Raw genomic sequence first — 27,475 nt, forward strand, 5'->3', positions numbered from 1 at the left:
TTCTTAGTTAGGGGGATGCAGGGAGGAGAGTGCAATGAGGGGGAGTGAAGATAAAGCTGGAGATCAAGTAGGGTCTATAGTATTGTAATAGGAAAGCAATTGGGCAGCTCGGATGGGCCTGTCTGTTTTTGTCATATTCTGTGATCTGCAGCACTTCATGATTGACTTTGATGCCTGAAATTTGTTCATTAGTTTGTAGTTTTTTTTTTTTGTTTTTGGGGTTTTTTTGCACCATTGAAGTATCAGGGGTACGTCAAGGGAAGATAATGAGATTTCATAAAATCTTTATTATTTCAAGATAAATGCAGAGTACGCCACAACTGCATTGACATTTGTGAATTTCAGTCCTTTCCCACAGCTAGGGATGTAGCAAGTTTTGCACACACAAAAAAGCCCCAAAAATTAAAGAAAAAAGGCAAGTCTCCCTGGCCTCTCAGTCAAAGTCCAGGTTTTACATTGTTTAATGGAAATGTGCCAGGGCCATGTGCCTTTCAGAGGTGCATTTCAAGGGTAATCTTCAAACTTCTATTTTTGAAGTGGACAATTCGCTTTGGAGCAGGTGTAACTTTCTGCATGTATGTTTATGTGCAAACTTTAAAACAAAAATGCATTCCCCATCCCCCCTGCATGGAATACCTCATCCTAGTGCGGGTAAAGGTATGCACAAAATGGCCTTTCACATGTATTTTTACATGCACAACCCTCAACTGATATACCACATAAGCCTTGGGGGGACCCTACTTGCCAAAAGTCCTTGGTGGTCCAGCGGGGATCCGGGGGCGATCTCCTGCACTCGGGCCATCAGCTGCCGGTATTCAAAATGGCGCCGATAGCCTTTGCCCTTACTATGTCACAAGGGCCAACCAATGGCACCAGTAGCCCCTGTGACATAGTAAGGGCAAAGGCTATCTGCGCCATTTTGAATACCCGCAACCGACGGCATGAGTGCAGTAGATGGCCGCTAGACCACCAGGGAGTTTTAGCAAGTCTTGGGGGGGGGGGGGGGGGGGGGGGAGTCAGGAGGGTGGGAGTTTTGTTTAAATTCGCTCCTTTAGACGGCCAAATAATTCGGTGAAGATTTGTTATATTCGTGGGAATTGCGATACGTTTCACTTCCCAACGAATACAACGAATATGGCCCTATACGTTGCGGATTGCCAATACGTTGCAAACAAATGCACACCCCTACCCTGGGTGTTGGCATTTTGTGGTGGGATGGGGGTGCCGTTAAGACCCAGGTTCAATTCCCATTTTCAGCATTCAGTGAGTGACCTTCAGTGGGAGACTTAACCTCCTTGTGCTGAAACATGGATTTAAAGTTCCCTGGAGAAGGATAACCACAGGATTTCTACACTGAGTGATAGCTCTGTCTGGAAACACTCAGTGATATCCTCCTAAGCATGGTGACACTGCCCTGGCCATGCAGCAACAAGCAAGGCACTTTGCACAGTGGCCATGGCTGACCCTGTCAGACAAACCCAAGAGGTTTTTTTTTTCTTTTTTTAATGTGTTTTTAGTTGCAAATGTCTCGTTTCCTTGTTACGTGATGATGCCTGACCACATACATTCCTCCCCCTGCCCCTACACACTTAGATAGGTTAGTCATCAGTTTAAACCGTCAACTGCATCTGAAAGGTGTGAGGGATGATGCTCTTCATTTAGTCTTTAAAAAAAAAAAAAATGCAGAAATCAGGTCTGGAGGTTTTATTTTTTGTCAGCTTTTTTTTTTTTTTCCTGCTAACAGTTAACCAGCCAGTTAGCATGTGAGTCACCTACTTATTTTAAATGTAGATGGCTTCAGCAGAGCTGGAACTGGGTCATTCTTATTCCATTCCTTATTTATCTCAGTGCAGGCTAACTATTGAGGGTTCACATCGGTCCTGGAATGTGCCAACCTTTTGAACATTTTGTCATTACAATTATTTTCTCTATGTAATGTGCAGTCTTTCAGAAGTTTGCATTTTTCCCCTTTTTATACTCCATACACCAGCTGGCAAACCATGAGCGATGCATAGGATCCCTCAGCAGCCATGATGGCTGAAGGAAAATCCTTTTCAATGCGATCCCTCAGTGCTTTCCTTCCTTCTTTGGGGGATCAAGCGCATCACTTCTGTCCCGGATGGACAGGAAACTCAAATCTGGGTCTCCTGCACTGCCTGAGCCCCAGGCCCTGTCAACGACGAGCATGCTCTCTGAGTACTTCGTTAGATGAGTCACATCGTGCCCTCTGGTCCGGCTGTGGACGATGTCTCTCGGGTGGCCATAGGTAATATGGAGCAGTCATCTCCAGCGTTAGAATCATATTCCAAATCCCAGGGCCTCAGTTCAAGCCTCAGACTGTGGAACTGGGAAGGAAGGTACAGTGTCAATACTAGTCTGCAACATGACTGCCAAATGATGGTCTTGCTAAGCCAGCTGCTTCCAGGATTGCAGAGAAAGTGCTGGGAAGCAGCTTAAAGAAATGGTAGAATTAGGATTTAAAAATAGCTAATATAGGGTGAGATGCTGTGAGTGCTTTTAACATATTGCCCTGTACATGGAGGGCCTAGTGTTATCTAGAAATGTGAAAATGGTAACCATGTTGCATGCTCTTTTATCCTATTTCTTTTTAATGATTTATTTATTTTTCCTTTTCTTTACACTTTTTATTGTTGTTTAGAGAAAAGGTACAGTTCTTTTGTTGTGACAGTTCCTACTCTTCTACCTTGATTTTGAAGCAAGAAGCATGGGGGGAAAACGTAATGAATCTGATATTTTCTAGTAAAACTGTGGGAGGGAAGTGCTGGTCGTTTGCTCCCTAGAGTACTCCTCTTCAGATCCATAGGGTTTATGGTGCAGACTAGGGAGGGTACAACCAAAGCGTGTCACAGTGGCAAGAAAATGACATTTTCACTGCTTTATTTTGTATGATTGAAGTATTGGTATATGAACTGTAGTAGGGATGTGAATCGTGTCCTCGATCGTCTTAACGATCGATTTCGGCTGGGAGGGGGAGGGAATCGTATTGTTGCTGTTTGGGGGGGTAAAATATCGTGAAAAATCATGAAAAATCTAAAAATCGCAAAACCGGCACATTAAAACCCCCTAAAACCCACCCCCGACCCTTTAAATTAAATCCCCCACCCTCCCGAACCCCCCCCAAATGAGTTAAATAACCTGCGGGTCCAGCGGCGGTCCGGAACGGCAGCGGTCCGGAACGGGCTCCTGCTCCTGAATCTTGTTGTCTTCAGCCGGCGCCATTTTCCAAAATGGCGCCGAAAAATGGCGGCGGCCATAGACGAACACGATTGGACGGCAGGAGGTCCTTCCGGACCCCCGCTGGACTTTTGGCAAGTCTCGTGGGGGTCAGGAGGCCCCCCACAAGCTGGCCAAAAGTTCCTGGAGGTCCAGCGGGGGTCAGGGAGCGATTTCCCGCCGCGAATCGTTTTCGTACGGAAAATGGCGCCGGCAGGAGATCGACTGCAGGAGGTCGTTCAGCGAGGGTTCCGGCGCCTCGCTGAACGACCTCCTGCAGTCGATCTCCTGCCGGCGCCATTTTCCGTACGAAAACGATTCGCGGCGGGAAATCGCTCCCTGACCCCCGCTGGACCTCCAGGAACTTTTGGCCAGCTTGTGGGGGGCCTCCTGACCCCCACGAGACTTGCCAAAAGTCCAGCGGGGGTCCGGAAGGACCTCCTGCCGTCCAATCGTGTTCGTCTATGGCCACCGCCATTTTTCGGCGCCATTTTGGAAAATGGCGCCGGCTGAAGACAACAAGATTCAGGAGCAGGAGCCCGTTCCAGACCGCTGCCGTTCCGGACTGCCGCTGGACCCGCAGGTTATTTAACTCATTTGGGGGGGGTTCGGGAGGGTGGGGGATTTAATTTAAAGGGTCGGGGGTGGGTTTTAGGGGGTTTTAGTGTGCCGGCTCACGATTCTAACGATTTATAACGATAAATCGTTAGAATCTCTATTGTATTGTGTTCCATAACGGTTTAAGACGATATTAAAATTATCGGACGATAATTTTAATCGTCCTAAAACGATTCACATCCCTAAACTGTAGTATTTTAGGATTTAGCTTGTTTAGTGCAATTGGTTTGATTTAATTTTTCACCTGGAGCAATCTTTTTTTTTTTTCCACAGAAAGACTGAAGGATGCATTGGACAGCCTTTTAATTAGGCCAATACAGAGCGGTGCTCTTGGCCGAACGCACCGTTAGCTTCCTGAGTTTGACACGCTATTTTTACCCCTTATACAGTAAGGGGTAATAGCGTGTGGAAAACTCGCGGCCAACACCCCCGAAACTAATAGCGCTCATCACATGCAAATGCATGTTGATGAGCCTATTAGGTGGTCACCCGCAATACAGAATGTAAAATGTGCAGCCAAGCCACACATTTTACTTTCAGAAATTAACTCCTGCCAAAGGCAGGAGTTAATTTCAGATGGCACTGGGCAACTGTACAGAATATCACAGCGATATTAAGTCGGAGGCCCCAAAAATAAAATTTAAAAAATCTGCCCGCAGCCAGTGGGTTGGAAAACAGACGCTCAATTGTGCCGGCGTCCCTTTTCCAAACCCGTGGCTGTCAGTGGGTTCGACAACTGACACCGGTAAAATTAAGCATTGGCTGTTAGACCTTCTGACAGCCGCCACTTCTGCCAATGAGGCGCTAGGGACGCTCTAGTGTCCCTAGCGCCTCCTTATTAGCGCCGGCCCTAATTTAAATACTGAATCACGTGCCCAGGAGAGGTGCCTGGGCGCGCGTCGGGAGAGTGGGTGCTTGCCTCGGAACGCTGGCTCTCCCGCAGATTATACTGTATGGGCCTCAATGGAAGTAGGGGAGGCTCAAATGGTTAAAGAAATCAGGAAAGGCTAGGATGGACACCATTGCATAGTGGTATGAAAATGAACACCAAGCCAGACAGCAACTGCCATCTGCTTTTTTTTTTTTTTTTTTTTTTTTACTAATACAAGAGTGAGGAAGTGACGGGAAGACTGGATGAGTCCTGAGGTCTCTGCCTTTCTGTTCTGTTTCTGATATGCTCTGGGTAAAATCACAGACACAAATTAAAGACATCTCGCCTAGCATTCATTTCAAGCTATTGACATCATGAAGCCCCACAGCAGAACAGAATCTGCTTGTTGCATAATTAGGACTTCTGATTTGCATACATTGTAAATGAAGGTGTCTATTTTCCTGTTAATTGGGGGTAGCAGAAATCACTCTGTATTGGTGTTTTCACGCCTCTTGTACTATTGTATGTTGGGTACCTTTTCCAGCTGAATCAAATACAGCTGAGGAGTAGTAGCATGGAAAAGGCACAAAAACAAAGCCGAGGATCCAGGGTAGGCAAAGGCAGGGCGAGAGAGTAGTAGGGGTAATGGTATTTTTTTTCTAATGTTTATCTATTTCAGTTTTGTTGTATTAGGGATGGTTTTTTCTGTGTTTTTCGGTTAAAACCTAAAATCAAAATGTTTAAAATGTCTGTAAAGATTCATTTCATGCTGCACTTATTTATTTTTCATTAAATAGCTATAATTGCTTTAAACATATCTGTTTTGTGTATACAAGCAGGTAGCAAATGAATTGGGGGGAGGGCAAGGGCTATTGAGGACGCCCACCCTCTTTTTTAAAGGACATTGCAAGCTCCAGCCATACCCGGCCTGTTAATTTTGATTACTACAAAACCTATATTAACTATATAATTAAATTACTGGCTTGGGAAAAGTTGCATGGTTAAACTTCTAGAAGGGGCAGCCTGAAGCCGATCCTTACCTGCCCTGGAGCCTGAGACGCACCGCTTGATGCCTAGGTGGGGGGTGGGGGGTCTCTCTCCCCCTTTAAGGGCAGGGAGGGGCTCCGCCTGTATTGCTGAATGAATCGGCCGCTTTCCCCGCCCCCTCCAGCTGCTGTCAGCGAGCCGAGTCCGGCCCCCTCCCTCCCTTACTGCAGCCCAGCTGTGCAGCGGCGGGGAGGAAACGCTGCCTTCCCAGCCCTGGGCCGGAGAGCTGTGGCTGCAAGGCGAGGGAGGGAGCGAGCGAGAGCGCCTTCCATCTCCGTACAGAGGGGACTCTCCGCCGTGAGATCGGGGTGGCGCACCAGCCAGCGAGAGAGGGAGAGAGAGGGAGGGTGATCTGCACCACTCCTCGAAGTGATCGGGGAGCAGCGCCCTCCCCGGACAGGGGAGCCCCTCGCTTCTCGCCGCAGAGAGCCCTTGTACCGGCAGCCAGCATGAAGGCGGCCGTGGACCTCAAACCCACCTTAACTCTCATCAAGACGGAGAAGGTGGAGCTGGAGCCCTTCTCCTGCCCCGGTGAGTTCCCGCGCCCCAGCGAGGATGATGATGGGATTGGGGGGGTGCAATAAAGGTGGCCGCAGTTTGCAGACCTGTACAGGCTGCAGATGGAAGGGAGCCGGCGCGCGCCTCAGCCCGCACTTTCCAGGACAGGACTCCGGCAGCTACCTTAATGGCTATGGGTTACTACCGACTCGGTTTGTAGCGGGTTTTGAAACTTCTGGGTTTTTTTGGCGTTGCCTTTCTTTGCTGGCTGTAGATTTTAGTCAGTGATGCTGGCCGGTTTGTTTGAATTCGGAAGGGGTCCCGGACGATGCAGAGAGGGATTTTGGAGGCAGATCGCGAGCTTGGACTCTCGGACGTCTTCCCAAAGTGCTTGCTCTCCCCTCAGTTGTGTTTTTAGGTGAATGCCACAGGATCTTTACTTTTCGACCAGAGCTGCCTGCCCCCTCCCTCCCTCCCATTAAAGTTTAAGTGCTACGGGCCATTGTTCCTTTGCCTACCGCTGTATCAGCTGAGGATGTGGATTGGGACGGATGAATGTTCTGCCTCAGTAGTGAACCAGATCCATGTGTTTACTTTATGAACGGGACACTGATGGATGCTGCTTTCTACTGGGCAGGGTGGGGGCAGAACAGACCACCCCTCTTGTTAGCTAGGTGAAATGATTTGTGTTGCCTTTTGTCACCATGGTCAGTAAGATAAAGATGCTAAGAGCTGTGCTGAGTGGTGGTCTCCTCTCCTCCTCTCCTCTCCTCCTCCTCCTCCTTACATTCTAGCCCAGAGTAACACTTGCTCTCCCCCCCCCCCCCTTTCAGTCTGAGATGTGGGGAAAGTTTAAGGCTTGGAGTGAGTACATTTTATCATCCAGGTCCAGGCTGGGTCCAGCAATCCTAATTTTCTTCTACAAAGATTCTTGGCAGGATCTGAGATTTTGGTCCTAGAGAAAACTGATATCTCTTTTGTGTGAAACTGGTTTAAAGCACTTGGCAAACAAAGACGATGTGGTACATGAGTTTTCAAGCTCGCACAGGTCCCTTTCTTCAGTTGCTGGACTCCGTATTGCATTGATTCATAGTGGGCTGGAACTGACGTGTTTGGTGTTTTCCCATAGTGAATCCGAACAAGCTGCAATTCCTGGTCTGTTACCAAGTTTCTAAATGAAAGTTACGCTGGGACACCAGCTGACCTGCTTTCAAACTACATGTGGGAATGAAATAGCTGCAGCGCTGGTCTGGTCTACATTCTGAATTACATCTGTGATCTGCAACCTTAGTTATTCCACAAATAACTGACTCCTACTTTTAACCTAAAACATAAGTCTACTTCTGTTTTTGTTGCTGTAAGCTCTATTAGATCTTTCACTCTTTCTTATATATCTGTTACTTTTAGAGTCCTGTAGATGCATGAATGTGTGTGTGAATATATATATATATATATATATATATATATTTATAGTGTGTGTGTGTGTGTGTGTACACACACACAATTTATAGAGACATTGAGGTGGAAAAGTAGTGACTGATTAAAGACATAATGGCTAGTAAAAGATATTTCTCAAAGGCTCAGATATTCCTTCCCAAAGTGTCTTAGCCCTTTTTTGGACTCAGAATGAATTCTCTGTAAAACCAAAGTGCCAATTTGTGTCCTTTGAAATATTTTTCTGGAAAAAAATAAAGTAAAATGGAATTTGCTTATGTCCATATATAACTGCTGTCAGCTGACCAACATGGAAGCTATTGCCTTCCTAAAGGGCAATAGTCCAGCCTATTTTCTTTCATGTGATCTCCCTTCAACCAGTCAAATGTATTCTGTTTCAAATGTAGGGGTGAGTTTTCAAAACATGGCATGCGTAAGTAGCCTCTACCTGTGTATTTCATATTTTATAAAAGTCAAAAATACGTGGGTATTTTCACTTTCGCGCAAACTAGTGGCATTCTTGTTGGTTCAGTACTTGATGCACATAAGTTGCTATTTTAAAAGATACCCTCTTACTCGTGTATTTTTATATCTGCTAATTATCTGGTATAAGTGATATTAAACGTGTTTAATGTGTAGTACTGACTGGATGAGCTGGGAGGAATTCAGACTGAAGCACCAGGAAAGTTTTAATGACTTTGAGAAATATTGGGTGAACTGGTGGCCTCATTGGTAAACTGGCTAATTTCCTTAATGTGCACATTTTTATAAATAAAATTGGCCAACTTGTGTATGTAAATGGGATTTATGCGAGTAAGTCCTGCTTTATTTTCAGGTGTAAACATGCATGCACATATTTTTTAAATAGATAGGAGAAGTACATGCGTGCAATGTATTGATATGTGGTTTCAATGCACTGCTTATATTTGTGCATAAATCTACTTGCGGGTATGTTAGGGGGTAGACATGCATATTTTATAATATGTGGGCATCTGATATTCGCAGATTATAAAACACTATTGCAAATCTCCGCGCGCACAGATGTTTGAAAGTTATCCTCATAAGGTTTATTAATAGCCTACCTTTCTGTTCACGCCTCACCTGTGGGCTCAAGAACCTTTCATTTGAGGCGCCATTAAATAGTGATCCAGTCTGCCCAGTTGTATTACTTTCTGGTTCTCTAGTGGAGAGCATAAAAAGTCTCACACTTAACCCACATGAGCTCCCTTGCTCCTAACCCTGTTCTCTGTATCTGTCCCAGGCATGTAAAAATTGTTATAGTGCTACTCCCCACCATCTCTGCTGTTCCAGGCTTTGTGTTTTTCATCTTTAGTTCTTATAAGCCCCATATTTAGTCAGAAACCTAGGCCATCTCCCATGTCTTACCCCCAAGAGCTTTGTAATAATCCAAATGAGCCACCAAACTATTGAGGCTGTTTGTTAACCTTCAGCTGTCCACTTCATGTTCATTGATAGAGGTTTATTATAACCAGAGGGACTGCTAGAATTATAATGCTAAACTAATTGGATGGATGGGCCATATGATTTTTTTTTCTGACATCATATTTCTATGTTTCTATGTTTGCTTTGAAAGTGAATGCATGGCTCTGGAATCAGAAACTAGTGATTCAGGAAGACTGTCTTTGCTCAATATGATGTGATTTAATGTTACAGTATCAATTGAAAATTATTTGGTATACTTCTAATGTAAGCTATAACCGCCTCCAAACTATCCAGTGTAGTCTAAACCTACCACACTAGTTCTCAAGCATGATAGGGAGGGAGCAAGTAATATCAGAAAAAAAAAAAGAAATAAAATACAAATAATCTACTTATCGTATGCTCTATATTTCCAAAATATGTCAGACTACAGCATAAGAACCAAAACATCACATGTAACATTCAAATCCCCAAAGAAAAATATTATTTTGCCCTCTCATTCTCAAAGCTTAAAGACTTTCCCACAAAACAGATCCATGTTTAGGGACCTAAATTTTGTTCAGATTGAATCAGAGGAAATATTTTTTTTTTCTTTTCTTCTAGTAACAGAACTAAAAGAACTGTAAGTACTGCACTATGATAAACAGGTTAACATAGAAATGATGGCAGAAAAAGACCAAAACGGTCCATATAGTCTGCCCAGCAAGCTTCCCATGGTAGAAGCTGCCGCTCCATTCAGGTTATCCCTAAGTTAAGGGTAGCAATAATTACCATCCAAACCAAGCAGCTGTCAAACCCATTATAAAATTGTTAGCAATGTTTATACAGGGTGAGGAGCCTTCATGATAAGTCAGACAATGCTGCTTGAACGTGCTTTGCTTTTGGACTTGGCCATAGAAGCAGTCCTGTATTGTATCCCTAATGTCCGTATATCAGTACTCTGGACTGTAAAAGTTAAGGCCCAGCATTGGATGTCATCTGAATCCTGAGCTTTATCCTACAGTTTGGGGTACTGATATGAAGACATTAAGAAGTCGGGGCACACTGTTGGCTGTCGTCTGAATCCAATTCCCCCCTTTCCCCCCCTCCCGTTGAAGCGCAGAGCACTGTTGCAGTTGCATCACAAGCATCAAGGCTTATTGGTTAGTAGTCCCCATGCCCTTCTGCTAAGGGTAGTAACTGCTGCTCTGTTCAGGTTACCCCCATGTTAATCTCTCTGCAGGAAGACACTTTAAAAGGCAGAAAATGACATTTACAAAGTTGCCTTGATGCCCGTGAGCCTCATGTAGGCTCCCAGTGCACCTCATTTCACTGGGGAGAAGAGGAGGGGACTAGAGGTGGAAGAGCATTGGTCATTATGTTACAAGGCCCAGATTTAGGCATCTGCAGCATAAGCAATTGCCTCTGGAGGCAAATTCTATTGTCTCTGGAGCGTCATTGCCGCGCTGCTTATGCCTAAATCGCAATCTGCTGCTTCAGTGCAGTTTCTCTCCTCCTACGATGCAGGCTCTGCTTGTACCAAGGAACATAGTCTTTTTGTGCTGATGGGACCCTGCAGCACCCTGATAAGAGGGAAGCCCCTGAGGGAGAAAGGGGCGAGGCGCTGCAGGGTCTGTCAGTGCAAGAAGGCTGATGTAGGCCCGGCACTGGTTTTTTGCTTTTCTGTTGCTACTGCAGCAGCCCCAGCCAGGACTTTGAGGTGAGGAGGGAGGGGATTTGGGTAGAAAGGCTCTTACCCTACCCCTCCCATTTCCCCTGCAGGCAGAAGAGGGAAGGATAACTCCCCTTCCCCATTGCCTGAGGTGACACTCCCTTAATCTGGCCTTGTATGTTACTGTCTTATACTGAGATTGCTGATAGCCCTAGCATAGTTAGGATGGTAATAGCACATCTGTGTTAAACAACTTTCTTTATTTTTTATTCATGTGACATAGCTTCTTTTCCCTGTGAATTGTCAAAGAGTTTAGAATGCTGATCCACCTCAGTTGACCAAAATTTGGAAAAATCGGTTCATAGTTTTTGTCTACATCAATCTCAGAAAGCAATCTTTCATGATTCTCTCAGTAAAATAGCACTAGCTTTATAAAATATCAGCCTGCCTCTTTTTTTGGTTCTGCTCTTAAGTCTTATTCCCAGGTGGTCTTTTCCTCCTATTATAGTCTTGTATATTTTTTTTTATTATTATTTATAGAAAGGTGGAAGGCAGGCAAAACGATTACTGGCATGGTTAAAAGGTGAAGTGAAAATGGCTATTTTAGCCAAAAGATCTTCATTCAAAAATTGGAAGAAGGATCCATCAGAAAATAGAATAAGGCATAGGCAATGGCAAGGTAAATGTAAGACATTGATAAGACAGGCTAAGAGAACATTTGAAAAGAAGTTGGACATAGAGGCAAAAACTCACAATAAAATGTTTTTAAATATATTGGAAGCAGAAAGCCTGCAAGGGAGTTGGTTGGACCGTTGGATGATCAAGGGGTTAAAAGGGCACAGAGAAGATAAGGCCATCGTGGAAAGATTAAACAATTTCTTAGCTTCACTGTTTACTGAAGAGGATGTTGGAGAGATACCAGTTCCAGAGAAGGTTTTCATGGGTGATGATTCAGATCAACTGAACCAAATCACGGTGAACCTGGAAGATGTGGTAAGCCTGATTGACAAACTGAAGATTAGTAAATCACCTGGACCAGATGGTATACACCCCATGGTTCTGAAAGATCTAAAACATGAAATTTCAGACTAATTTGTAATCTCTCATTAAAATCATCCATTGTACCTGAAGATTGGAAGATGACCAATGTAACCCCTATATTTATTTAAAAAGGGATTCAGGGGTAATCCGGGAAAGTTTAGACCAGTGAGTCTGACTTCAGTGCTGGGAACAATTGTGGAAACTGTTATAAATAAAAAAAATCACAAAACATTTAGATAGACATGGTTTGATGGGACACAGCCAACATGGATTTACCCAAGGGAAGTCTTACCTCACAAATCTACTACCTTTTTTTTTTTTTTTTTTTTTTTTTTTGAAGGGGTGAACCAGTAGATGTGATGTATTTGGATTTTCAGAAGGCGTTTGACAAAGTCCCGCATGAGAGGTTTGTAAGAAAAGTCATGGGCTAGGAGGCAATGTCATTTTGTGGATTGCAAGTTGGTTAAAAGACAGGAAACAGAGAGGAGGATTAAATGGTCAGTTTTCACTGTGGAAAAAGGTAAAACAGGAGTGCCTCAGGGATCTGTACTTGGACCGGTGCATTTTAATATATTTATAAGTGATCTGGAAAGGTTTGCGATGAGTGAGGTGATCAAATTTGCAGATGAGACAAAATTATGCAGAGTAGTTAAATCTCAAACAAATTGTGATGAATTGCAGGAGGACCTTGCGAGACTGGGCTTCCAAATGGCAGATGAAATTTAATGTGGACAAGTGCAAAGTGATACGGACTGGGAGGGAACTGGGGAAGGCTCTATTATGTCACCGTACGTATGTTTTAGTTTATTTTTAAAATCCCCCCCCCCCCCCACCCCATTGCATGCAGGAGAGGCCACCTGCCCATGCACATGCCGGGAACTGCGCACACATGGACGCCCACGCACATTTTTTAAAATTGACCCTTTAGAGAATAGAATAAGGGCTCATCACTGTGGGATTCTGGCAGGAGCCTTATTGCATAGCAGCTGACTGAGGACTATTAGTGCAATGACTGGATGGAGTTGGGAGGGGATGTAATAATCCCTAGGTGGTTGCAAATGAAGGTTTATAGCACCAGATGTACTTGGAAGCCCAAAGGAGCAAGAGGAAATTATGAGTTCAAGAAAAAGGAAATATTGAAAGAATTACTAGGCAGATGTCCTGGACGGAATACCAAGAAGTTGGATGTGATCTGGAGTGGAGGTGCAGTTGGTGCCTTCCATGTTGAGAGGTGACGTGCAGCCAGCCGGTGGTCTAGAACCCATGGGCTTTGAGCAAAAGAGTTGCTGGGGTCGTGATGAGCAGTCGACAGTTGGAAGAAGAGCTGGCTCGGGATGGAAGGGAGCTGCCATTGGCAATTAGAAGCCAGCCTGGGAGGGGGAGGAGTCACTGATCGAGGTCAAAAAAGAAGCCAGACTCCATAGGAGAGCAGCTCTTGTAGGTAGGCCATGAAAGAAGAGAGGTTGGAGGGGATAGAAGGGAAGGCTTGGGGGCGTAGGACAGAAAGTCAAAACAAACCCCTGAATAAGACCCCCAAAAAATGCAAAATTTAAAAACAAAACAAAAAAAAAAAATCACTTTTTTTTTTCCAAGTTGGCTTCAAAATAGTCTAGTACCCAATTTTCAAAAGTTTCCACCCTGAGAATCATTTTATAGATAATGAATGCATGCAGCTGGAGTATGTATTTAAAACCCATCCTCTTCGCTCCAAGATCAAGCAAACAGATTGGGAGTAGCCGATCAGGTGGGAGACCAGGGCTGTGGAGTGTAATTAGGAAATTGGAAGCTCTGGGAAGCAGCTCGGGCTGTTCATTCACTGGGCTTTCCCCCGCTTGCTTCTTGCAGAGCGTTTCCCAGGAGGCTGAGGCACTGTAGCAATGTAATTGTCCTTCATTCATAAAAAATAAAGCTGGATTGAGGCCTGTGTTGTAATTGGTAGATGCAGATATGGGCTTACCTTGTAGATGGTTAAATATGCTCAGGCTTGTTATATCTTTGTAACATTGGCCGTTTCACTTGGATGTGCATAAATCTTGGCTGAGAGACTTCCACCACTCCTTCCCCCCCAGTTTAAAATGTTCCTGCAGCCAGTGCTGAGCGCACGCTTTAACTCGGGTTTGTGTGCACGTTTTCCTGTCAGCACCCTTTAACTCCTGATGCATTAGGATATCATTAGCTTTCTGCATTGGGAGTTAATCATTTTTTTAACCTGCGCACAGTTTTAAAGCACATCTTACACATTGGGTCCTTAGAGAGTAGTAAAGGGGCTGGGTGTTATTGTGTTTATTGGAAAGCATGCAGAGTGAAACTATGTGCGCATGAAATATGATTTATGTGCACAGAAATGCTTTTGGTTCAGAAAGCATTTTTTTTTGTGCACAAAGCATGTTTTCTGCGCATCATTCCCGATTCCATGTCCTGGCACTGGAACTCTGGCTTCTGCCCTTAAGCTGGCACTAGTGCTGGAAACCTCACTCCTGGTCAGAAGTGGAGTAACATTTCCAGCACTAAGAAAAGGTGTGCGTGGAAGTAATAGTTAATGTCTTAATTAGCATGAGATTTCCATGCGAGGGCGCTAAACAGAACACACAGGTTTAGACCACATTTTTTTTTTTTATGCACAAAACTGCTTGCTGCATCAGGAGTAACAGGCGCACTTTGCAGGTAAAACTGTGCTCCGCTGAGTGCAACTTATGAGAGGCCCTGCGAGAGCATCAAACCCAGCCTCTCATATATTGCTGCTTTCTCAGCTCTCGTCCCTGAGCTCTCCAAACCTGAACTGGCTCGCTTCTGTTTTGAGGGGATCTGGGTTCGATTCCTGTTTCAAGTTGTCTGCTCCTCAGATCAGCTGGGCTGGGGTCACTGTATACAGTTTTTTGTAGCTCTCGGAGTAACGGGGGACAGACAGAGTCCTCATGCAGTTGGGGAAACCTAGTGCCTCGGTTTAGGTGCCATGATTGCAGGATTCTGGAAGGAGCTGGCATCTGGTTAAGGACTGAACTAACGTGGAAGAGGAAAAACATCTATGGGTTATTAGAAAAGAAGACTCTGTGGTGCCACATCTCAGCCCTGCTTACAGTTGAGCTAGAGTTACTTCATCTCCCTCCTCGGGGGGGGGGGGGGGGGGGTTTATTACACTACTTATTTCATTTAAGAGGGGAAAAATAAGTAAAAACTTTTTGATAGGCACCTTGCCACTCTCACCATTATAAATCTAAGTAGACATCATAATTGTAGTACAAAAAGATAGGAAACCTAGGATTAAGACCCATGAAACAGCTAAGCTCCCTTTTTTTTTTTTTTTTTTTTTTAAATTAGGATTGCTCTTGTAAACCCTGGTTCTTTCTAAAACCAAAGACAAGCTCAAATGCATAATAAACCACAAACACTTCTATTAAAGGTACACAGTAGTTCTGCTGTGTGGAAAGGCTGGCTGGATTTCAGTACTACACACCCCTGGGGAGCACTGATGTGTAGTGCTGCATTCCTGGGGAAGGTGAAAGGGTTTTATTTATTTATTTATTTATTTTTACAATTTAAAATTTTTCCTCTAAGTCAGAACATGGCATGCCCTCCTCGCACCCTGCACAGCCTGTCTGGCATTTGGGTGCACTTACAGAAGCTTCTCGATTGCTGGGTGGTCAGGGAGGAAATTAAGAGGGTAGGTGGGTGCACGGTATGCAAAACGTAGCTGCCTCAGCTTTGGGGAAACCATTGGGGACATTTTAAAACTATGGAAGGGGCTTTTGGTGTCACTCGTGTTTAGAAGTTAAATGGAGAGGGGAGGTTGGTCTCAGCTGTTACTTTGGACTTCCAGCACAATCAGAACTGGCCTCGGCTGAACCCATAAGCACAGTGCCAGATTTTGGAACAAGATGCTTAAGATATAGTTTGGAGCCTCTTTTTTTTTTTTTTTTTTTTTTTTGCAGTGTTTTGGTCATGCTATGGGGTCTCATATTTTTTATATAATTCAGGGGCTCAGCATGGTTTTATCTGGCCCTGTACGAGCACCACGAGCCTTCATTCGCAACTACCCAGGGTTTCCCTCCATTTTTTAACCTCTCCCCTCCCCCTGCCCCACATCTAGCCCAGCCATGTCAGGAACAGTCATTGGAAGTCAGTTGTCTGCTTTGCATACAATTAGCCTGATAAGCAATTTTGCAGTGGCCAAAGGCTTTTGCTGTCATTTTGAGTTAAGAAAGAAAAAAAAAAATCCCACGAGGTTTTGTATCATCTGACTGTAATCCTGCTCGCAGCAGCTGTTTGCCGTGCCAGTCTGACTTTAAGAAATGCAAGGGGGCTTTTTGCAGATTCTGGCACTGCAGCACAGGTTGGGGCCTTATGCAAGCTCAGCTGTTTTGCATTTTTTGGGGGCTGGAAACTGAAAGTTTGTTCAGCACTGACGGTCTGTTTTAACTTTCTGGAAAGAAAAGTTTGCCCTGCTATATATAGTTCAGTCTGAATTGGTGTGTCCTCTTTCTATAATGCCGTGTAGCTTGAGGGTTTCAGATGAGCCTGTTTGCTGGCCTTCCAGCACGCCTTTTGGATCCAAAAGCGTTCTATGCAGGTGTCGTTTTCAGCTCTCCCGAAGCCTGGCTCTTCACAAAGTGTAGAGGCTGGGCGAAGAAAGCTTGTGTGCAAAGCCATTTAATGACGACGACCTATCCATAACAGATTTATGGAGACCGGTATGACACTGGGTATCATATTTCATCGAAATGATCTCTGAATTTTTGTGTTAGTTAGTTTACTGATCATTTCCTGAAAGCGGACAGTCTAGTCTGCAGCCTGGCTGACTGACCGTTTTCTAGTGCTTTTGGTCGGACGGTTTCTGATCAGCCCAAATAAACGGGAGCAGAATATCCGTTTCACATAAGGTGTTTGAAAACGGAGCAGAGAAGAATGTAGAGCTGAAAGATATTCTGTTTTGGCAAAGGAAAATAATTGCATCGTATGTTTGGGGAGGGGGGGGGGGTGGAAAGCAACTAAGTCCCCTTTTGGAAAAAAATAAAGCTTAACCTTCCTCCTCTCCCTCCTCAATTGATGCTTTTTTGACTGGTCCCCCACATAAAAATGCAGCTACCTCATTATTCATTTACAAATATGCAGAATTGCTGTCCTGAGGTCAGCTTCTTTGTTTCATTCAGAAAAAGGGCTTTTTTTTTGCCTTTTTTTTTTTTTTTTTTTTTTTGTGCGTGAAACAAAATTTTAAGCCCGGATTTTCAAAGGCCCATGTGCGTAAAAACCGGCATTTTCCTGCGTGGCCGGGCCAGTTTTAAAATGCGCATGGTGTGCAAAGGCCCGGCCACGTGCGAAAATGCCGATACGCTCACAAGTTACATCACAAATAAGAGAACTCAAAAATTTCCTCAATTCTCACTGTTCAATTTCCCATGTTTATTCACAAAACATACACTTCTTAAAAGATCCTATCTAGACAATAATTACTCTCTAGCACACAGTGTGCTAGAGAGTAATTATTGTCTAGATAGGATCTTTTAAGAAGTGTATGTTTTGTGAATAAACATGGGAAATTGAACAGTGAGAATTGAGGAAATTTTTGAGTTCTCTTATTTGTGATGTAACTATTTGGTTAAGAGAACTGATAGTTGAATAGTGCCCTCGGTGTAGTGTACGATACGCTCACAAGTGCCAGGCCCTCTCCAAAGGGCCTGGCGTTATAAAATAGCCATGTCCATGTGCACGCGCCGGTAACCAAGTTCCCATGGACGTGCACATGCTCCTTTTGGAAATCGACCCCTTGTTGCATAAGACTCCATGTTTCTTACAATGATAAAACAGGAGGACCACTGCCAAAGCCACATATGCAAAATCGGCCCATAGAGAGCAATTGCATATAAAGTCAAATGGTGCCACCTCACTATTGGCTCTACTTAGCAGAAAGCACCAAAGTGTGTAGCGCTTATTTTTTTTAGATCAATTTTCAAAGCCATTTCCCACAGGCAAGTAGCAATATTTGTGGGTAAAATGTCTTGGGTGAACATTTGCCCTCCTCCATCCAGCTAAAAGTGGGTGTAGAGTTCCACAGTACGCATAATTTAGGCATAGAAAGGTAGGCATGGTGCTGTCGGGGAACAAAACCCATACATTTTGATTCTCAGACGCGCATGCACTTTTTTTGCCCACACTCAGCCATTCATAGAAAGAGCAAGTGCAAAGCAGGTCGACACTTTCAGTGTGCAAACTTGTAGCTGGTAATTTTCAATGAGGAACAACATGGGTTTTTTCTCTGACAGTGTCCCTAAAAATGTGCATTAATAAGAACATAAGAAATTGCCATGCTGGGTCAGACCAAGGGTCCATCAAGCCCAGCATCCTGTTTCCAACAGAGGCCAAACCAGGCCACAAGAACCTGGCAATTACCAAAACACTAAGAAGATCCCATGCCACTGATGCAATTAATAGCAGTGGCTATTCCCTAAGTAAATTTGATTAATAACCGTTAATGGACTTCTCCTCCAAGAACTTATCCAAACCTTTTTTAAACCCAGCTACACTAACTGTATTAACCACATCCTCTGGCAACAAATTCCAGAGCTTTGTGCGTTGAGTGAAATAATTTTTTCTGATTAGTCTTAAATGTGCTACTTGCTAAATTCATTGAATGCCCCCTAGTCCTTCTATTATTCGAAAGTGTAAATAACTGATTCACATCTACTCGTTCAAGACCTCTCATGATCTTAAGGACCTCTATCATATCCCCCCTCAGCCGTCTCTTCTCCAAGCTGAACAGCCCTAACCTCTTCAGCCTTTCCTGATAGGGGAGCTGTTCCATCCCCTTTATCATTTTAGTTGCCCTTCTCTGTACCTTCTCCATTGCAACTATATTTTTTTAGATGCGGCAACCAGAATTGTACACAGTATTCCAGGTGCGGACTCACCATGGAGCGATTATAGAGGCATTATGACATTTTCCGTAATAATTCCTAACATTCTGTTTGCTTTTTTGACTGCTGCAGCACACTGAGCCGACGATTTTAAAGTATTATCCACTATGATGCCTAGATCTTCTTCCTGGGTGGTAGCTCCTAATATGGAACCTAACATCGTGTAACTACAGCAAGGGTTTCCCTATATGCAACACCTTGCACTTGTCCACATTAAATTTAATCTGCCATTTGGATGCCCAATCTTCCAGTCTTGCAAGGTCCTCCTGTAATGTATCACAATCCGCTTGTGATTTAACTACTCTGAATAATTTTGTATCATCCGCAAATTTGATAACCTCACTCATCGTATTCCTTTCCAGATCACATTCACATATATATATATTGAAAAGCACCGGTCCAAGTACAGATCCCTGAGGCACTTCACTGTGTTTACCCTTTTCCACTGAGAAAATTGACCATTTAATCCTACTCTCTGTTTCCTGTCTTTTAACCAGTTTGTAATCCATGAAAGGAAATCACCTTTTTAGTTTTCTTAGAAGCCTCTCATGAGGGACCTTGACAAACGGCTTCTGAAAATTCAAATACACTACATCTACCGGTTCACCTTTATCCACATGTTATTAACCCCTTCAAAAAAAAATGAAGCAGATTTGTTAGACACAACTTCCCTTGGGTAAATCCATGTTGACTGTGTTCCATTAAACCATGTTTTTCTATATGCTCTACGAATTTGATCTTGAGAATAGTTTCCACTATTTTTCCCGGCACTGAAGTCAGGCTCTCTGGTCTATAGTTACCCGGATCGCCTCTGGAGCCTTTTTAAATATTGAGGTTACATTGGCCAGGCCACCCTCCAGTCTTCAGGTACAATGGATGATTTTAACTAATAGATCAGAAATTTCATTTTTGAGTTCCTTCAGTACCCTAGGATGCATACCATCTGGTCCAGGTGATTTGCTACTCTTTAGTTTGTCAATCTGGCCTACTACATCTTCCAGGTTCACAGTGATTTCGTTCAGTTCGTCTGACTCATCACCCCTGAAAACAGTCTCCGGAACTGGTATCACCCCAACATCCTGATTAGTAAACACGGAAGCAAATAATTCATTTAGTCTTTCTGCAATGGCCTTATCTTCCCTAAGAGCCCCTTTAAACCCCTCTGTCATCTAATGGTCCAACCGACTCCCTCACAGGTTTCTTGCTTCGGATATATTTTTTAAAAAAGTTTTTATTATGAGATTTTGCCTCTATGGCCAACTTCAATTCAAATTCTCTCTTTGCCTGTCTTATCAATGTTTTACACTTAACTTGACAAGGCTTATGTTTTATCCTATTTTCTTCAGATGGATCCTTCTTCCAATTTTTGAAGGATGTTTTTTTGGCTAAAATAGCCTCTTTCACCTCACCTTTTAACCATGACGGTAATCGTTTTGCCTTCCTTCCACCTTTCTTAATGTGTGGAATACATATGGACTGCACCTCTACGATTGTTTAAAAATACAATGTCCAAGCCTGTTGAACACTTTTAACCTTTGCAGCTGCTCCTTTCAGCTTTTTTCCTAATTATTTTCCTCATTTTATCAAAGTTTCCCTTTTGAAAGTTTAGTGTTAGAACTGCAGATGTACTTATTGTCCCCCTTCCAGTTATTAGTTTAAATTTGATCATGTTATGATCACTGTTGCCAAGTGGCCCCACCACCGTTACCTCTCTCTCCAAATCCTGTGTTCCACTAAGAATTAAATCTAAAATAGCTCCCTCTCTTGTTGGTTCCTGAACCAATTGCTCCATGAGGCAATCATTTATGACATCCAGGAACTTTATGTCTCTAGCATGTCCTGATGTTACATTTATCCAGTCAATATTGGGGTAATTTAAATCTCCCATTATTATTGCACTGCCAAATTGGTTAGCTTCCCTGATTTCTCTAAGCATTTCATCATCTGTCTGACCATTTTGTCCAGGTGGACGGTAGTATACTCCTGTCACTATACTCTTACCCAACGCACATGGGATTAATGGCCCGACTTTCAAAACTATCTGTGTTGTAACATTTCATTTGCACATTTGTATAAGTGGGCCAGCAGAGCTTTATGCTCACACTTTAAAAACTATATGGTATGAGCCTGATGGTTGATAAAATATCAAGTATTGCAGCCCTGAACCTATGCATGTATGTTCTCGGTGTATGCGTATATGTGTGAGTATAGATTTGTGATGCAGGGATGCACATTTTTCTCTATATTATAAAATTCCGCACATCTTTGTGTGTAAATAACAATGCATACGTAGTAATCCGGAATTTAAATACAGAGGCAGGTATTTTCATAAAGCTTGTGCATACTCTTGCTTCTGAAAATACACGCGTGCATGCTTGGAATTGCCAGTTCGTCAGTACCACTGTCAGGTTCCTCTAGGCCCTTCAGCACTTCCCTCCTCCCCACACCTCCCACCCAAACACTGAAGAGAGAGGACAAGTAGAGGTATAAAAGTGTATGACACATTCAATAATACCACTTGCAAAGTAGCTACTCGCTTGTGTACTTCTGAGCCCTGCCCAGGATTGTGCCTCTTTTGCCCTATTAACATCTATGCACATGCATAGATGATGGTTTTATGCACGCAGGCCAAGCAACTCTTTGAAAATTCTCTCCTAAAAGTGTCTGTTTAATTTGCAGCTTTGCTAGCTGTTTGAGACTTGTCCTCTGTATTTTTTTTGGGCTGAAACAATCTTATGGGGTCAATTTTGAAAAACCTGTCTGGTAAGATACAGCAAATTTTTCCTGATTAGAGGGGCTGTAGTTTTAATTGGCTAGATTTACCTGGCTAAAACCTGATTGTAGTCAGGTAAACCTTTAAATATTGACTCTCCCTGGCTGTATTTCTAGTGTGAGAGGTCAGTTCCAGCATGAACTGTTGTGTTATGCGCGCACTGGAAGCTCTTGGTAGGGATGTGCAAGAGCAAGGTCTGGGTGAGGAAGGCATCTTTTCACGTCTGTAGTACTTCTGCATGGCGCTACGGATAGTTGGTGCGGATCAGATGTAGCTGAGCAGTCTATCCGTGATACCCTACAATCCTGGGAATTCATACTGTGTGTGTGTGTGTGTGTAGAAGGGTTTGCATGGATGTGTAAGAGGGAGGAAAGATATGGCTGTGAATATATATGGATGCGTAGGATAGATTCAGACTAGAATGCTGGTGTGCGTGTTGCGGGTAAGATTCTGGCCCTTGTGATACACTAAAGTGGCTCTTAAAAGAAGAACAGTGCGGTTATTGGCCCTTTTTAAAAGCAACTTCTCATGCGAGAAGCTTTGGCCCGTCATTTAAAATTTGACTGCAAGTGTTAAAAGCTATTACTAGGGATGGTGGTATGAAGTGGAATTACTAATGCAGCCAAATCTCTCGTTTTTTCTGCAAGTATAAAATAGTTTTAAAAATTTGCCAAAATCACTTGAAGAGGAAACAATGGGAGCCCCAGTCTCAGGCAGGGTTAGAGAGATCTGTGCCTAAGAGCTGATGATCTCCATCAGCTGGAACGTCTTTGTATGAATGAATGGATGTATGTGGCACGTCTATGAGAGGCGTGGAGGGCATTCATGGAGCGTCTACAGTAGCTTCTCCTCTTCTGGGCCCCAAATACTTTCGTTTTTTTGTTGAGACAAACATCTGATGTATGTCTCATTTATACAGCAGTTGCTCTTTAGCAAAACCCAAATATATTTTTCCTGCTTAACAGCCAGAGGCCAAAGGAAAATGATATGGAGTGAATTGAGCTCCTTTTAGTTTATTGAACTAGATTGTTCTTTCTGAGACCCGGTTCTGAAAGACTGCTTGGAAGCAGGGAGGTTGAGACTTTGTAATGGAGAAACTACTCCTTTAGGGTTTATTGCTCCAAATCTTTCCCACATGGCTAAAACTCTCACCGTGTACTGAGATAGCTACATTATGTTTCTGGATAAAATACAAAAACTAAGATTTGATCTAGTGAATTTAGGGCCAGGGAAAGGCACAACACGGCCAGCAGCAGTGCAAGATTTATGCATCCCCCCCCCCCCCCCCCCCCCCACCAGGTCCTGCACAAACAGGAAAATGTTTACCCATATCCCACTACACAGCAGATACTGCCCAGGTAGCAGAAATGCAAGCTTTCCCACCACAGAACAGGTACAGCACGGGCAAGCATCCTTCACAATATAAAACACTAGCAGATGCATACAGGCCCAGAATGTACCTGCTCCCTGCCTGGGAGGGACTTTCTCTAGGATGTGAGACGGTAAATGTGGTCTTCTTTGTTAGGTCTAATGGTGCATTATCAATGTTTACCTAAGACTTTTTTTTTTTTTTTTTTAATTAGGAACTGAAACCTGTAGCTCCATTTCTCGTTGCAGTGTGTGTGTGTGTGTGTGTGTGTGTGGAAAATGTTGTATGGAATGTCACTTGTTGACCCTTAGAGACCCCCCATCTGGATGAGCACTGAGAATGCCGATGCCACTGGCTTACTGCCATGCTTACATGAGCTGTCACAATGTTGTTACTGAAAGAATAAATATTTACAGAGGATGGGCCTGACTCCTAAATTTTTCCCAGGTGCCTTTTAGTGGGCTTTGGGACTTATTATTTTTTTTTTGATCACTTAACATTAAATTTAGAATTTAAGTTGCCTTTGATTAAAACACTCTTCATCTCTAGCTAAGCACTGATTTCAGGGGTCAAAGCACAAGGTGAGAGATCCTGTGTTCTGATTGGTCAGGCTAATGTCCACCTGTGCTGCTGTGACCCTACCTTCTTTGCCAGTCTTTATTTGCATAATCAGCTGAGATGCTAACAAATTTGTGGGCCTTCTTTAACCACGTTTTAAGACAACATGATAAACAAACTCAGTGATAGAAGAATGCATGCTACATTCGGGCTTGAAGAGCTGAAAAGCCTTCACTATGTAGATTGGGAAAAATCAGAATTTATTAAAATAAAAAGTTTTATTCAAAAGACGCCCAGGGCTGTGAGAAGGGATATGGGGAACTTTATGTGTTTTCTGATTATGAACAGTACAGCAATGCCCATGATTTGTTTACCTTACATGTGCACAACCCTGGTTCTGGAGAGCTACAACAGGTCTGGTTTTCAAGATGACCAAGCTTTAGAAATTAAAGTCCATTCTCTGACCAAGTGTAGGCAAATATGATTGAATATTCAGTATATATATCCTGTGCCGCTCTGACTTGCATTCAAAGTGGTGGGAATGGCCAAGTACTAACATTGCCTCAAGAATGAAATAAAAAGTGGTGGGGGGTGCTTCTTGATTGTGTTTTAACTGGCAGCTTCAATTGTGGGGTTTTTTGGGTTTTTTTGGTTAATAGTACAGATCTGCTAAAACAATATTATCTACAACAGGCATCATCAGTGGATCTGGTTTCCAGGCTAATCAAAACATACAAATTAATGTAATTCTTATATGAACATGCATGCAGTTATCTCTCATGAGTAGTCATGTGGATATCCTGGGACCTCAAGGATCTGATTTGGGAACCCTGAGACCTCCCATCCCTTTTTTATCTTGTTACAAGATCTGCTTTCCATTTTCTACAAAGGTTTGATTTCTTCTAGTCTTTTGCATGGTTTGAATAAAAGGTGGATGCCTTTTTATTTTTATTTATTTATTTATTTTTTGTGACCACACTGTGATTTGTGTCTTTCTAATACTTCAGCCATTAACACCATGCACCAAACATCAGAGTTCATCATCTTCCTTGTGGATGAAACGTGCCTGACCTTGAGGATCAAACAGATGCACGTTGAAGAGGAAATAGACTAGCAGCTGTTAATTAACACTCTGATCTTATATCCGGACTGTCCAGTTAATTAGTTTTCATTTAGAGCAGACTTCTGGGCCTAATAAATACCCCGTAGTCAGTGAGACAATGCACTTCTTGCTGAAAGCCAGTAAAAATGGTCTAGCTGCTAACCTTTAAAACCGGCACAGAATGCACTGTAGAGGGATGAGAATTTATAAACGCTACCCACAAGAATTTGTCATGACGGAGTTTCAATAGGGGTAGGAATTACTGGTTGTGATATCACCAGATTTTGCAGACAGTCTCTGCTATGCTTTTCCTGGTGGAAGGGAGCACGGTAGGAGATGCAGATTATAGCAAAGTCATTATGCCATAAAAAATGATATAACTGTACTTTAAAAACAAACAAAAAAGAATGGTGTGTTATGTTTTAAACAACAAAAGGTAATCCACTGATTCTGAAACTTGTCCTTGGAGGACCCTCATCAGTTGGGTTTTCAGGATATCTACGAGGAATATGCATGAGAGATACATTACCTCTGCTGTACACAAATATCTCTCATGGATTATAGGTATCCAGAAACCCAAGTTACAGATTTGGGAACTACTGGGGCATTTTATGGAAAAATAAAGGAAAAGAATAGCTCCCAAATGACAAAAAAAATACTTTCAGTAGATTCTACAGCAAACTAGGACGTTCCTTGTAGCATCAAGGAACGATCAGGCCATGCCAGTGATTCTAGATGCCCCATCGAAATTCCCTGGCTCCCTCCACCCCCCCATCCCCAAAGAGTTTCTCTGCCTCTTTGTAGTTCCACCTCAGTCAAAATTAGAGCTGGGATCTGATGCTATGAACTTTCATTGCCAACCACCTGGCAATTTTTTTTCCCCTATTTTATCTTCCCTCTAGCCTTGGAGGTGGTTTAAAGTCAGCTTGCAGCTCATGGAAAAACAAAAAAAAATAGGTTCTCTGTGTTGTGATAAACAGTACAAGCATCTGTTTTGATCCCGCATCCACATAAAATATTAGGCTCCCCTTGCTAATGATGTTCGAATTGTTTGGCAATAAGAAAAGTATTTTTTTTTTGTTTTTTTTAATGAAGTGAAAATATACAAGTATTATTCTCCACCAAAAGCAGTAAATTAAAATGTCACAATGATATTAAGGGGAAGAAAACATTTATCTACTAAAATCCCTCCCCCCCCACACACACACACACACACACTTTTGCAATCGAGGCCGCATGTGCGCACACGTGTGTGTGTGTCAGTATATAGTCGTGCGCACATGTATGCACGTGTAGCAGATTTTATAACTGATTCACGTATGTTATAAAGCTGCTGCGTTCATGTGCGTGAGCAGGCAAACGTGTGCACGCTTGTGGCTCTTAAAGTTCACCTCATAGTGCAGAGGTAGAAGAGCACAGAGCAATCATGACGGGACGAGAGCCAGCAGACAGAGGCCCTGCAGTAGAATGAGCTGGCAGCAGCCTGGGAGTTTCCCAAAAATGGTGGACTAGAGGGGGGTAGTGGTAAACAGAAGTCACTCGAAGGCGAGAGAGGTCATTACTGAACCCTGAGGGATTAGTTCTGAATTCTCTAGATTAAGTTGGGTAAAAAAATACAATCCCAATTCATGGTTCCTAAAATAAAGGATCTGGGTAAAATACAAGTAGAAGCAGAGATAGCAAAGTAGTCTCTCTTTTTTTTTTTTTGGCATGAAATAATGTCATCGGAGCTTTGGCTTCTACCTTTTCAAACCAGTTCCATGACCTTTTGGGATAGTTAAGGGACTGAAAGAGGATTCATAGAAGATCTTGGCAGATGGAAATGTGCTGAACCATCTCAAACTGGCTACAATAAGACCTGTCCAAAGAGTTTGGTGGTGGATCCTGAGATGGTGTCTGTTATCACCCAAAGTTCCAGTTTGCCAACTTTGGCAAAGGTAGTCGCAAAATGTGTGGGTTTTTTGTTTTTTTTTTGTAGTTGGAGGAATTTTTGGTTAATAATGAGATATTAGATTAACAGGATGGGATCTGGAAATGCCATGGAACAGAGACTCTGCTGCTTTTATTAGTGGATACTTTGTTATTATGAGTTGGATCGAGGAAAGTTGGCGAAATTGGTTCAGCTTGAGTTTTAACTGCTGCGCTTGACACTGTTCACCACGATCACTTACTGTACTGATTGGTTCAAATATGTGTAGGTGGTTCAGTTTGTGCATGGCTCAGCCTTTTTTTTAATCAAATCAGGAATAGAGAGTTCAGATAGAGGATAACTCCTTATCTTGGAGGGTGGTGTCAATGGGTGATTCACGGGTATCTGCCCTTTCTCCAGTACTGTTCAACTATTGTGTTCGATATTCAGGAATTTGGGAGTGTTGTTTTTCACCTATGCTGATATACAATTTTACATTCCCAGTGAAAATGGGGGGGCTTTTTCAGGATTGATGTTTCAGTGTTGTATGACAGATATCAAGAGCTGGTTGAATATCTCTCTGGCCCTGAAAATGACCAAGACTCTTTGTTTTGTTGTAGATTGTGTCCAAATGTGAGCCTAGCTCTGTCAAGGGATGGGGCTTCATTGCAAACTGTTGGCAAAGCACAAACTTTGAGTGGTGCTATCGATCCTAAAATGACATTTAAGCAACAATTTTGTTGGTTATGAAAAAAGCTTTTTATAAATTAAAGATGCTGATACCTCCTAAGATCCATATTGTCGTCAGGGTTGTTTTGCTCAGTTTTTTGTAGTCTATTTTATTTGCGAAAATCGACTATTGCAACTGTATCTTTTCAGTACTGCCTAAGAGTCCTCTGCATTATTTATTTATTTTTCTATACCGACATTCGATTTGGTATATCACATCGGTTTACATCTAACAATATGTCTAAGGCGAACCTTGTAATGACATAGTACATAGTTATTGCAGTAGAATATTG

General features: G+C 43.0%; 1 protein-coding gene and 1 long non-coding RNA gene across 8 annotated transcripts in view; one reads left to right on the forward strand and one right to left on the reverse strand.

Annotated features, from left to right (window-relative positions):
• Positions 1-27,475, forward strand: part of ETS1 (ETS proto-oncogene 1, transcription factor) — a 338,616-nt gene that overhangs the window by 197,247 nt on the left and 113,894 nt on the right. The window contains exon 1 of one of the 7 annotated variants that reach the window (XM_029572466.1): positions 5,264-5,365. The exons of 4 other annotated variants lie outside the window; for them this stretch is intronic. Coding sequence is in view for 2 of the 3 variants with exons in the window: in XM_029572464.1 (XP_029428324.1) it covers positions 6,220-6,301 (82 nt within the window). In the remaining variant the exon portion in view is untranslated. Of the gene's footprint in view, positions 1-5,263; positions 5,366-5,898; positions 6,302-6,390; positions 6,481-27,475 lie in introns of those variants that run through there. 2 more of the 7 variants (XM_029572464.1, XM_029572465.1) reach the window with 2 other exon arrangements.
• LOC115073752 lies at positions 1,690-5,889 on the reverse strand. The gene is made up of 2 exons (XR_003852094.1): positions 5,764-5,889; positions 1,690-2,345 (listed from the first exon to the last, which is right to left on the reverse strand). It is a non-coding gene; the product is annotated as an uncharacterized LOC115073752 (long non-coding RNA).

This window comes from Rhinatrema bivittatum, chromosome 12 (assembly GCF_901001135.1).
Source record: "Rhinatrema bivittatum chromosome 12, aRhiBiv1.1, whole genome shotgun sequence".
NCBI lineage: Eukaryota > Metazoa > Chordata > Amphibia > Gymnophiona > Rhinatrematidae > Rhinatrema > Rhinatrema bivittatum.